The 12,155-nt window shown below is 42.8% G+C and overlaps 2 protein-coding genes and 8 non-coding genes across 27 annotated transcripts in view; 1 reads left to right on the forward strand and 9 right to left on the reverse strand.

The window, feature by feature from the left end:
* Positions 1-12,112, reverse strand: part of NPL (N-acetylneuraminate pyruvate lyase) — a 40,931-nt gene extending 28,819 nt beyond the window's left edge. For 5 of the 18 annotated variants that reach the window (XR_014885242.1, XR_014885240.1, XR_014885241.1 and 2 more), the window contains exons 1-11: positions 12,040-12,111; positions 11,035-11,083; positions 10,471-10,510; positions 10,178-10,214; positions 9,741-9,773; positions 9,424-9,515; positions 8,814-8,839; positions 8,328-8,377; positions 7,499-7,547; positions 6,965-7,009; positions 5,798-6,052 (exon numbers count right to left, since the gene is read on the reverse strand). The gene's annotated coding sequence lies outside the window, so the exon portion shown is untranslated. The other 13 variants (XR_014885244.1, XR_014885246.1, XM_085231725.1 and 10 more) reach the window with 13 other exon arrangements.
* On the forward strand, positions 1,340-6,174 carry HEBP2 (heme binding protein 2). The gene is made up of 5 exons (XM_031554848.2): positions 1,340-1,540; positions 3,032-3,116; positions 3,472-3,607; positions 4,041-4,206; positions 4,510-6,174. The coding sequence occupies exons 2-5, from the start codon at positions 3,042-3,044 to the stop codon at positions 4,682-4,684; spliced, it is 552 nt and encodes a 183-aa protein (XP_031410708.1). The 5' UTR covers positions 1,340-1,540; positions 3,032-3,041; the 3' UTR covers positions 4,685-6,174.
* LOC146543684 (small nucleolar RNA SNORD81) lies at positions 5,688-5,766 on the reverse strand. The gene has a single exon (XR_014885366.1). It is a non-coding gene; the product is annotated as a small nucleolar RNA SNORD81 (small nucleolar RNA).
* LOC116217016 (small nucleolar RNA SNORD47) lies at positions 5,905-5,979 on the reverse strand. The gene has a single exon (XR_004160853.1). It is a non-coding gene; the product is annotated as a small nucleolar RNA SNORD47 (small nucleolar RNA).
* Positions 7,077-7,158, reverse strand: LOC116217009 (small nucleolar RNA SNORD79). Its single transcript, XR_004160846.1, has one exon. It is a non-coding gene; the product is annotated as a small nucleolar RNA SNORD79 (small nucleolar RNA).
* LOC116217023 (small nucleolar RNA SNORD78) lies at positions 8,005-8,068 on the reverse strand. The gene has a single exon (XR_004160860.1). It is a non-coding gene; the product is annotated as a small nucleolar RNA SNORD78 (small nucleolar RNA).
* Positions 9,599-9,682, reverse strand: LOC116217018 (small nucleolar RNA snR60/Z15/Z230/Z193/J17). The gene has a single exon (XR_004160855.1). It is a non-coding gene; the product is annotated as a small nucleolar RNA snR60/Z15/Z230/Z193/J17 (small nucleolar RNA).
* Positions 9,853-9,935, reverse strand: LOC116217020 (small nucleolar RNA snR60/Z15/Z230/Z193/J17). The gene has a single exon (XR_004160857.1). It is a non-coding gene; the product is annotated as a small nucleolar RNA snR60/Z15/Z230/Z193/J17 (small nucleolar RNA).
* Positions 10,597-10,663, reverse strand: LOC116217024 (small nucleolar RNA SNORD75). The gene has a single exon (XR_004160861.1). It is a non-coding gene; the product is annotated as a small nucleolar RNA SNORD75 (small nucleolar RNA).
* LOC116217017 (small nucleolar RNA SNORD74) lies at positions 11,403-11,482 on the reverse strand. Its single transcript, XR_004160854.2, has one exon. It is a non-coding gene; the product is annotated as a small nucleolar RNA SNORD74 (small nucleolar RNA).
* Positions 12,113-12,155: the final 43 nt, after the last annotated feature.

The following is a 12,155-nucleotide window of genomic DNA, read 5'->3' on the forward strand; positions in this document are numbered from 1 at the left end:
AAGAGAGGGTTGAAAAACAACCTCTTGGGGGAACACTGATGATTGTTCTCAAACCTCAGGCTACTCCATTGGGAACAGTTAGCTCTTTGTTGGGGACAGAAACATCAGCTGGGCACATACATTCTGACTGGGGATTTGTTCTCTGCTTCAGAAACAAAACAAGAATTCAGTGGGCTTGTGTTTATCTACATTTTAGTCGCCCTCCTTTTCAAGGCAATACTCCTCCATACATGTGAACAGGGCTAACTGATGAGATGGACCAAAGTGGTGTGGCAGGATGTAGTCCTTCCATGGCCTTCTCTGCTCTGGAGAAAGTAATTATTAGCATGCACTTCACAGGAACTTTAGGGTGACAGAATAATTTAACAGCTAACCTTACACAAGCAAGTGCAGCTCCAATGCAAACCCCAGAAAATAACAGCTTCTCCTTCTCCAAAACACCTTGGTGATGATTTTCCCGTTTGATCCAAGCAGAACACAGGTGAAACAGTTTACTCCACAGAAAGGGTTAAACCTGCAGAGAACCTGTTTCAGGCCCTAGCGTGTTCTAACAGGCTCAACTAGTAAACTCCTCTTTACACAACTCTATTTTCATGGCATTAGATAAAGGTTTGCAAGTGTTACTTGCCTGTACTTTTTTTTTTATTGAATCTTTTAGAATATAAGTGTATCAGCCAGCACACTGGTATAGATCTCTGCAGGCAGCATGTTTTCTGTTAGAAGTCATTCCCAGCTATTGATTTCAAATGTCTCAGAGAGCTTGGGTGAATCGAGCTGCAAGAAATCTGCATGAAGTGTGGGAAACGTGAGAGGTGTTCTTAGAAATCAAATGGTGAAGTTTAATTTGCCCTATTGTGCTGGCATCTAAATACATCGAGAACTGCAGCTGGTTAAATGGAGAGCCCAGCTTCACTTTGTGTACTATAAACACAATAGAATTTCACAATAGCTTTGTATAACCCCTTTGTGCACATATCCAAGAGCTAAGGGGGCTGATCAGCCCCAAATGCCATTCAAAACAGCCAGCTATCAGAGAACACTGTGCTTTTCATAACACGTCAGCAGAAATCTTGTGAGGATGGTCTTTGCTGTTTACAGCCAGATTTGTACCCAGCATTTCACGCCAGGGTTAAAAAGGAAAAGCTCTCATTCTCTAACATCACCTTCTGACCTGAGTTGGAGGGGTGTGACATTATTTTTTGTACAGTTCTTTCTCCCGGGAGCACGAAACCTATTGCTGACCCAGCTCTAAGCAGGCACAGTGCCATAGAAGCAGTGGAAGTTACACAAGGGTGTGAAACCGCTTATGGAACCAGAGCACACATTGCAACCAGTGTTGCCCGGTGGGCAGGAGGTGGAGCTTTCGGCCTTTTGTGTGGAAGCTCTCCAATGAGACCCAGAGCTCTGGTTTTCCTAACACCATCCTCTGCAGCAGGGCTGAGGCAGGGCGGAGTCTGGTCGAACTAAAATAAACACCGACTTGTAGCACATCGTGGGTGCGCGCAGCCTCCAATAGCTAGGACAGCCTATTCACCAAAATGTAAGTACATCCACTTTCTCTGCAAATTAACAGCTCCATGGAATGGCATATTCTCGCTACGTTTACTCACTGCATCAGTGTAAGCTGTGGCGATGCCTGCTGTGCTTTCTTCAGCCCTTCAGTGTTAACAGCAACAGGAAAAGCCTTCGTGGGCTAGAGACGTATTAATAAGATAGAAAGACCAAAGCTAAGCTTTACTGTAGGTCTAAGAATGAATTCAACTCTATATTTGGAAGACTTGTTTTCCTCTCTCTTCCCCAAAAAGAACTGTTTTATGTACGTAATTCGAAAGTATTTCTTGCATGAAGTCATGATGGTTTTGGTCGCAAAGTTACAAAGTTCTGTAAGCAGCAGTTCTGAAAATGTGTCAGGACTGGCAATTACAGAATCAGACTAGCTAGTACAACAATGGAAATGGAGGAACATTTATTTCTCTGCTAGGGTACCAGCAGCACATGAAAAGAATTGTTTCCTATCAAAGTGTGGCAAAGAGAAATAAAGTGAAGTGCCAACCAAGCTTTATCAGCTTTGTCTTTGAGATGGCAAAGGATAAAACGTATCCATGTATTAAGTTTCAGTATAGATTGTTCACATTTGCTTCTAATAAAGCAATCGGATTCCTGCTTCCTTGTTATTTTTGATTTGTAAATACTACTGACAGAAATTGTACTAGAGTGGAACAGTGCCTTCTGGTCTAAGTGCTGACTGGGCAGTTATGCTGTATATTAAGGCTGGGACACGGAAGGGGACAGTGCCTGCTTTTAACTGCTGGCATCAGTACCGTGTTACATCATTCTCGTACTCACTGCTGTACTACAACTACAGCAACTGCTAGATAGCACTTCTCAGCATGTGTGTCTGTATATTTTAAGGATTGTAAATGAAATCATTGCCAATAGTTTGGGGTGGTAGCATGAGGTGGCATGATTTCACCTTGTCACTCAGAGCAGTGAGGTGGCAGATGCTATTAATTACATCCATCCACCTTGAATGCTGTAAGCCCATGGAAAAAAAAAAAAAAAGCAGTCACAGGGCTTCTTGTGAGGGCAGCTGTAAGCAAAGAAATGCAAAATAACCTCAAAGCTTGTTCTAATGCCCAAAACACGCACAATTGAGTTGCGCTTTGAGAAGACAGCCTGCTATGACCTGATTATCAGCACACGTGATGGCTTAACCACATGCTGCTTCTGCAACATGAAGTGCACATTAGGGATACTGTAACATATAAGGGCAGACTGTCTCTGGATATGGGTTATGTAGTGTCATCTAGCAAGTAATGACAGAAATTATAAACCAAGGCTCTTAAAATTTCAAGCTAGGACCTTAAACCTCACAGTTTTTTTGCTTCATCTTGGGGCTGGGAGGTGTTACTTACAGGTTAGAAACCAGAGGAAAACCTCTTGAAATTAAGCAGAAAAGCCTTACTGTTTTCTCACACCCCATCTATGCTGCATTAACTGGAGAGGCCAACAAACTGTGTCTCCTTTTCAGATCTGGCAAGATGATCAAATCCTTCAAGCAAACGTTTCTGTCCCTGGATCTGCAGTCCCCTAGGTGGAGCTCAATAGAGACCATGGTAAGTGCTAAAGGCTTGGGAGGAGATTCTCTACAGCCAGGGTGCTGCAGAGCTAAGGTGGATTTGGGATTGATGAGCAAAGAAGAAATGTTACTACGAACTCTGTTCATGCCTAACAGCAAAGTGGGAAGATGGACACTTACTTGTAAATTCTAAGCAACTTGTTCTAAGGCAGAACAGCATAATTTTGCAATGAAGACGACAAAGTTTGATTTTCGGGGTGTTCCTGCAGCTATGAGGCTGTCTGGGGTTTTCTGATCACAATACTTTAATGCTGCTTTGGGAAGAATAGCTATCTATTTGTGTCATCTTTAGTATTCATCTCATGGTCACTGTAACTTCTGCTGCCTCTCAGGCAAAGGACTCCGAACTGCGCCAGTATGAGACAGCCAAGTGGGTCAGCACAGTCATTAAGGGAGAGACCCAGAAGGAAGCAATGCGCCAGGGCTTCTGGAAACTCTTCCATTACATCCAAGGGAAGAACGAGAAAGGTAGGACACTGGTTTTGAACTGCAAGCAGCACAAACAGGATAAAGCTGAGTAGTTTAAGGTAGCACATGATTTGGGATGCACAAACAGGTCTTTTCATATCTTCACTTCCAAGTCCCTTAGGGCCCCTATGTCTAACATCTGCTATGTTTTTTATATATATATATATAAACAAGAACAAAGTGGGAAACTGCAGCTCAAAGAACCACATCAGGATGGATTTGCATCCCAGGCAATGACTGTCAGTACAGAATTGCGCTGCAGATAGAAGCAGAATGATGCAGCACATAGCCTTGCATCAACATAAAAACCAATTTTTTCAGCTGTAACACTGAGGCTGCCCTAGCACCTGATTTTAGGCTAAGCCTGCAGCAGTCTTTACACTTGCATTCACCATTTTTGCTTGCAGCTTACTACAGATCTTTCATCCTTTAGAAATCAAGATTGATATGACTGTGCCAGTGACATGTCTGGTAAAGTCTGGCTGTGCAGATTTTAAAATCTCCTTCTTCGTGCCATTTGAACATCAGGACTCCCCACCACAGCCCACTGACTCAGATGTGTTTGTTGAGGAGCGGAAGGCAGCAGCTATCTTTGTCAGGTAAGCAGCATGGGTGTAGCTGACAAACTAAGAGCCTGCACTACTCTTAGTTGTATTGGTTGTTTTTTTTTAACTGTACAGGGAATATACCCTGCTACTTGGAAGCCTGGGGTTTAGGCGTAGCATGTACCTGTACAGACAGGTAGTTCTCTCTAACTTAATAACTACAAATGAGAACTCCTCAAATACTGATGCTCCCCACCCCAGCACTTCTGGAAAAAACCAAAGCAGAGAACAGTTGGATTTTGGCCTGATCTCCTAACAGAATAAAAAAAAACAACCTTTCCTTTTTACTTCCACCAGGTCCTTCAGTGGATTTGCCTCACCAGATAAATATGCTGAAGAAGCTGAAGCCCTGGCTAAGCTCTTAAGAAACAGAGGCCAACCATTCCATGAAGATTTCTTTTACACAGCAGGCTATGACAGTCCCTTCAAGCTCTTTAACAGGCACAATGAAGTGTGGTATTTTAGGAAGTAATCCAGAGTCAGAGAATACTAGGAGGCTACTAATCAACTCTGAAGGGAAACAGACCCTATTAATGGCTTTTGCTTTACTGCAGAAGATATTTGTATGTGAACACAGGAACATCTCTAACTGATTTTATCTATGATTAAGTTATTCTGGCTAAAAACTCAAGTAGTACACACCAGCTGGAGTGGGAGGGAGATGAAACTCAATCTTGTTCCTCTTAATGAAAAATTCTGGGAAGCATCAGAAAATATTCCTGTAAGAGTTGTCTAGTTTTTCTTCTTGTTCAAAGTGCTGCACCAATACAATAGCTTAGGTGTTAAGAAGAGCAAGTTTCCTTTTTCATCACAAAAAGATGGGGGAAGAACATTAGCTTTTCAGAAAAAAATGACATTAATGAGTTTTGATAACAGATATATGTCTTAACAGGCTCTAGTACCACAGAAACATTTCTACCTTTAAAATAGGATTGGATTATCCAAGTCTCCCACCTCTGCTAGCATTTTTCTTCCTCACAGAGAGTGGACACTGTCACACTCCATACTAATGCCACTGACCAGACCAGACTTCATCTAGCAGAACAGTTAACAGAATCCAAGCCCTTTGGCGGTTCTGTGAAAAATCTGTTCTGCTATTTTTTCTTTTGAACTTTACCCAAACCTAGGTATTGCTCAGGTCAACTCCAGTCTGCCTTAACACTCATATTAGCTACATTCTACAGCAGAGAGCACTTGCAGGACTAGCATTTCAAACTAGTTAGCTCCCTGCCCTAAATCAAACACCTTAGAGCTACTTCATAGCAAGCAATCAAATCAGAAAACAGCTCACAACAACAGGTAGAGTTTACAAGATTTTATTGGCTCCAATATCAGTGTATGAGGCAAACATTAACATCACAAAGTCTTGTTTTAATGCTGTTTGTGTAAGTGCAACCCATTATCCCGGGATCTTCCACCTATTAAGTAAGGCATAAGAACTGTTACAAGGCACCAAACCAGTACAACAAGCTTACTGGAACAACTCAGACCTTAGGTTTTCATCTCTGTTCAGTGAGAGAGTTCAAGCTAAGGTTTTAATCATCATCTGTTCCAGCAACTAAGTTTTGTTAATAGCTACACTCACCTTTCTGTTTGCTCATACAGTTCCAAAGTTGCATCCTCACCTAAAGCAGGAAAACACACTTAGCATGCAGTGACACATCTGCCAAGAGATCCTCTCAGCAGCTGTGTAACCTCAGAAAGAATGGAACGGAAATGGTAATATCACAGAAATTCATCTGGCAGAATCAAGTTTCATCAGTGGTTACCAATACCCCCAGAAGAGAGAATTAATCTGTGTTATCTTACCCAGTGAGGTGGCAGACAGAGCAGTCCTTTCCTGAGGAAGAGAAATTGTTTCAGAGTAAGATATCACTATATGTGGGTTTATAAAATATTAAACTAATTTTAACCTGTAAAAAGGCTGTATTTCAGCTGTCAACTGACCACTTCAATTTGTAACACCTAATATAATATTAAAAAAGCTAAATGAACTGGGAATACAGAATCACTAACAGAGGAATGAGAAAAAGTTGGCTATACTTGCTTAATGGTACTTCTCTCCAACTGAGAGTTGTTTTGTTGGAATGAGTTGATACCTAAAATACAAGCCCCATAAAACCATTGGAACAAAGTGCTATAGCAACCTACATCTTCAGCTCGGTCCTAAGTTTGTGTACCTCCAACATAAGCAAGATTAGTACTATTACTGTCACTCTACTATGAAGTTTTTGCCAGCTAAAGAGTATCTTTATTCCATTTCAAGTGTGCAGCAGTGTTAGTGTCAGTTCACAGAACAGCCATACAGCTAGGCAGGCGTTATTGATAGGAGTTTATGCCTGCTGCTGTGCATTCTGCTGTATTAAATTGTAAACATATTGGCTTAAGTAGTCCCCACTGATTCAGCTTTTATGATTTTTACTGTGTGAAGACACCAAGCAATAAAAAAAATGTTTTTTGAGCCACTGTGGCCAAGCCTTTTCTTCATACAAACAGAAGACGTTAAGTTTACCATGACACAGTTTAAGAATTATCAGGCTACCAAATTTGCTGAGAAAGTTCCTACCTCAAATTGAGAACTGCAGGTCATTCTTGCTCCACGCACACCATTTTATTCTCCCAACAGCAGGGAGTGCAAGACTCGCATCAAAATACACACAAAACTACTTTCATACACCACTAGCCTTATGACAACATCCCAAAGATTACTGGACCTCCATAAGCTCCAAAATATACTCTAGTTTAAGCTTACCTCAAAGTTGGTGTTATTTCTCACATGCTCCCCTTCAGCTTCACTCTGTAACAACGATTTTTTTCTATTAACGCTCTGCTTGGCAGTGTTTCAAGAAAGCTTGAAATCTGTGTACTGTTTCAGATCAAGAGTCCTCCTCAGTCTCTTTCAGAGAGATTCCCATTGCTTAGAACTAATAATCATCATGAACAGTACGTGCTTAGAGAAGCTTGAAGTTGTTACTGTTGTTTTGCCTTAGAGGACAGGCTCAGTATTTCAGACTGCCTCATTCACATCAAGTAAAAACTCATCTTGCCACAGAGACAAGTAATTCACTACATTATTCAGTAATAATCCCTGCAAAAACCCACTGCATGAGTTAACCAACAAACAGTTAAACAGTAACTGTACTGTTTTCAATCAGCAGTAGTCACTGATGCAAGCTCTGCAATGCTTGGTTTAGGCATTCTTTCCAATAAAAGCACTTACATATTTCAATTGGTCTACACAGCTCATTAAAAATATTTTATGGCAACTGAGAAGCAAACAGCTTACCAAGCAAGTATCTGTCACAGAATCTTGGGCAGTTCTTCCATTCTCAAATCTAAGATAAATACAAGAATAAAAGTTTTTTAGTACAAAGCTAGTGCTGTATTACAACGACAAGACTTCCAGAAACTTTTTTCTTCTGTTAAAATTACCACGACCTGACTTTGGTGATTCCACACATGAATTGAAGCTACTGGTGTTCACAAATGCAATCAGCAGACTCACATCTGCCATTTATCTAACAGCACAGAAGCACTCACATTCCACCAACTCCATCCCAGAAAAAAAAAAAAAGCAGCAGCTACCTCCAAAGCATTCTCCTCTAGGAGAGATCCTAAATTACAGTTCAAAAATAGGTAGCACTTTTCCTATACCCCCTAGAGAGCAAATTCTGTAAAAGCCTCAAAGCAGAGTTGTTCCCCTTTATATCCATTGCCACACAGAATTCCCTCCCATTTCAAGTTATTAATCATCTATTACCAGCACACCCATGGCTACTGCCAGACACAGGGTTTTTCAGTGAAGAGAAGTCTACATTAGTAGTTTCAGGTCAGACATTTGACAACATCATTATAACCCTGTAAGACATGCCTGCTTGTCTGCACAATTACATTCTTTACAGAGTACTCAAATAACTGGAGCCTCAAATATGAAATTCAATTCCCAGTACCTTGGTAGGTGAAGCCTGCTGGCTGCTATAAAATTATCCACTGCAGGAGTTTAAGAATAATCCTGCAGCTACAAGATGGCAGCACAATTAGAGGCTAACATCTAGTACCTTTCCCATCACATGCACACAGTAATGACCAGTAATAGAAATTCACTGGCTACTCACTTTTGCCCGCAGCACAACCAACTGCACCACTTCACAGTTTCCCAACAGTACTAGAAGAAAAAGCAGTCAGAAGAGTACAAAAACAAACACAGAAGAATGAAATCTAGTCAGATGCCTGAAGTCAGATAGAGCTAATTGCAGACCTCCATGATTGAAGTCAAGGTATTCATGTCTCATCACACAGGCAGCTTACACATCCAGTCACTGGACAGCTATCAGCTCTGGGCTATGGTTGCTTTGGGAACAGGATGGACCCAGATGTGCTATGCTATCAACAATTTCACAAGCACACATGCAGATTAGCAAAGCCAGTCCATGTAGGGCAGGTCTTTATCCAGCACTTCTTTTACACATCTTTCTGGTCTGGCTGAAATGCAATTAGCAGCCAACACTGCCCTCTTTCCGCTCCCTCAGCCGAGTATTTGATTTCACAGGCACATTCTAGACTTGCTATGCTAATACTCAAAGTTAAAAACAAGTACTTACATCTTGATGAGAAACACTTTCTAAGTCTGCAAAGGAAAAGTTGCCATTAGATGTGATCCAACAAAAATCTTGAGCTCAAGAACAACCACCTCAGTCAAATACTGTATCAGTGTTTAGTCAAGTTTTATCCTCATTGGGATCAGAGACCTGATTCAACATCATTTACAGCAGACTGCAACACTCCCATCCTCCACAGGGGAGCCCAAATCTATCCCCCAGCTCTCCTCAGCATCTTTAGGATCTTACTCCTCAATTGCTAGAATTGCAAAAAGAAGCAGAAAAACCCCCAGTGACCTCAACTCCAGACAAATATTCAAGTTGGCCTAAACCAGAAAAAGCATTTCAGATACTAAATTAGCACTGCTGCATTTACTGTTCAAGGCATTTAGTCTCTACATTCTAGAAATCCTAACACTTCACAAAATTTCTACTTTACTGGGAAGTATACAGGACCATAAGACATATTTAGGGCACGTATCTTTGCTGCAAGTTTTCCAGAAACAGTATGGTTCTGCATTTTCCAAATGCAAGCCCAAATGCAGCACTGTAGCTGACCTAGTCCACAAACGCGGCACAGTCAAACACAGCCTTCTAAAATATGTGCAATTACCTTCAGTTATAAAGGCAGCATCTTCACCAACACCAGCAAAGGTAAATCAGCTCCGCTGGGCACAAGCACTCTTCATTTTCATGCAGGGCAGACTGCAAAGCAACAACATAGTGAATACAGTGCTTCACCCAAGCTTCTCATGTGAGCTATCTGCCAGAATTACCCCAGGTACAGGAGGCTGCATCAGATAGGAGCGAAAGACTAGCAGAGTGATCATCACAGGTTATCTGCTGAACTATGCTATCATCATACACAGCCTTCTCACAGGTCAGGGACAGAAAGCTAGTTTGTGCAGCTGCAGTTAATGCAATATTTACCTTGCACATTCATCTTGTGGCTTTTCCCAGTGCCTGCAACAAAAGAAAATCAGATTCTCTCAGCTTTCTTTGTCAAGTCTAGACCCCCTAGCAAGGAGCTAAATACAACAGCGAGATACATCAGATAGGAGCGAAAGACAGAACGTGACTCATCATGAGCTAATCTGCTGAACTATGTTATCATCACTGTATCTGCTTTGGAGTAATAGTAGCAAGCAGTCATCTAGCAAGGACTTTGAGAAGCTCAAATTCTCAATATAAAACATGTTAGTATCTCAAAGACTCTACACAGATTTTACGAGTACCCATTTCTGTGCATTAGGGGCAATTAATCTCGAAGCACTGCCATCCCATTTTATGCATCCCACCCTTTTCACTGCAGTGATTCAGCAGCTACACAGAACAAACCCAAATACAGATTGCACAAAGCTTCTTACCAGGTGATGTTTCTTCTTTGAGTGCATTATTCAAATCCTGGAAGAGAAAAAGCTTATGAAAGTAAATTCAAGGCCAAAATATTTTATCAAGGTGAATTTTAAGTCGTTGTGCCTCAGATAGAAATTATGGTGGTTTGAGCTCTCATCATTTTCTTGGTCAAGAGTAGCAAACTATACAGTCATCATTGTGGCACCAGAGGATTAACTTAGGGAATCAAATCTGCCTACTGAGGTCATTAAAATCTAAACAGTGAGCCCCTAAATGTTTGATTTTTTTCCCCAACAAGTTTTACCTTATGAAGTAGCATCAAGTCTTCATATTCAGCAGCAGGCCTGAAAGTCAGACAGGACATCATCAAATGCCTGCAGAACTAGGAAGTATCTCCAGCTGTCACTGCAGTGACAGTAAGCATTGAAAAAGCCTCAGCACAGAGTTTTCAGAAATCACTTCTGTCCACTACTCTAATACTGAAAACATCACAGGCTCTCCAATTTAATGACAAATCCTGATCATTACAGGTCCTATTTAGAAACATGCACCGAGCACTTTTCTCCAATCTGCTGGTGTGGATGGTGAAATATCAGTAATGAACAGATGCATATCTAGTGTACTCTCAGTCTGGTCAGAAGCTGAACTAGTTTTCCAGAACCAGGAGCCTGAAATCCACTTTCCAGCAAAGGAACATGTGGCTTTTCCCAGCAGTAGAATGAAAACTGCCTAAGAGACATCATAATTGCTTTACACTGGCCCTGTAATTCCTTACTGAGATAGAAAAGTAATCCAGGCTAGTTGCTCTATGTGCACCTACATAGTACATATTTTTCAATTTAAACTGTATTCCAAAAACAGCACTCACCTATTCTGAAGCCACAGGAGAGGGAGGATGGTAACTGATTCATCTTAGACTGAGAACAAAAGAGCACGCGTTAGCTCTTCTATTAAGACTGAGGATATTATGGTCACACGTTTCCTTTGAAAAAGGAGGAAGCGCAACTCAAAGCAATGCCCTGAGCCTCGCTGCAAAGCTTCCCCTTACTGAAACGACACCAACTTGGAGACAAACCCACCCAAATAACTACTAGCCCGTATTGCTTACCAGGAACAGATCAGAATCACTGAACTGTTCCAACTGACTGCAGCCAGCGGGTGGATCCAGCGGCCACCAGGAGCACTGAGCACGTGGTGCCTCAGCCACTCCATACTCCTGCCTCCCTCCCCCGTTCCACGTCCAGCTCAGATATGTTGGTACTCATCAGCCTCTCAGATGTCCCTACCAACATAGTTTTCATCATGTGCGGGCACATGGAATGCGAAGGGAGCTCTGATACTCTTCCAGCAGCACAGGAGGTTCGAGGCCTTCTAGAGGTCAGCGTACAGCAATAAAGGGGCAAGGGCACCTCCTCACTTACACCACACATTTGAAAGCCTCCCCAGAGAGGGCTCTCCCTCCCCAACATCTACTACAACCACTCGTTCACACACGAGCAGGCAACAGTGAGCTCTACCACCTCCTGAAAATATTTAAGTATAGCTGAACAGCGCAGCCAGTCCGCACCAGCTATTTTCCCCGCGCGCTTCGCTCCGACCTCTCCCGAGCTGCTCTTCCCGCACAAAGCAAAGTGGCGGCAGCGCAGGGCGCGCTCGCACGCAGCCCCTCCCGCCCTCACAGCGGGCCGAGGCCTAACGGGTGCGCCGGGCCCCGCCGCCGCAATCCGCCTCCATCCTCCTCCTCCAGCTCCCATCGCGAACCAACAACGACCCGCGGTGCCTCCACACCGCTCGCCGATGGCGCCGGAGCGGGGCTGAGCGGAATAACTCCACACGCACGCCGCCGGCGACACACAGAGCTACGTAACCATACCTGCTTCCGTGCCACAGGCGGAAAGGCAGGACTGGTACCCGCGCACCCCTTATATAGCCCAACGCGATCACGTGACCACGGAGCGGCCCCTCCCTCCGGGCGGGGACGGGATGGCG

Source organism: Meleagris gallopavo, chromosome 10 (assembly GCF_905368555.1).
Source record: "Meleagris gallopavo chromosome 10, MGAL_WU_HG_1.1, whole genome shotgun sequence".
NCBI classification, from domain to species: Eukaryota; Metazoa; Chordata; class Aves; order Galliformes; family Phasianidae; genus Meleagris; species Meleagris gallopavo.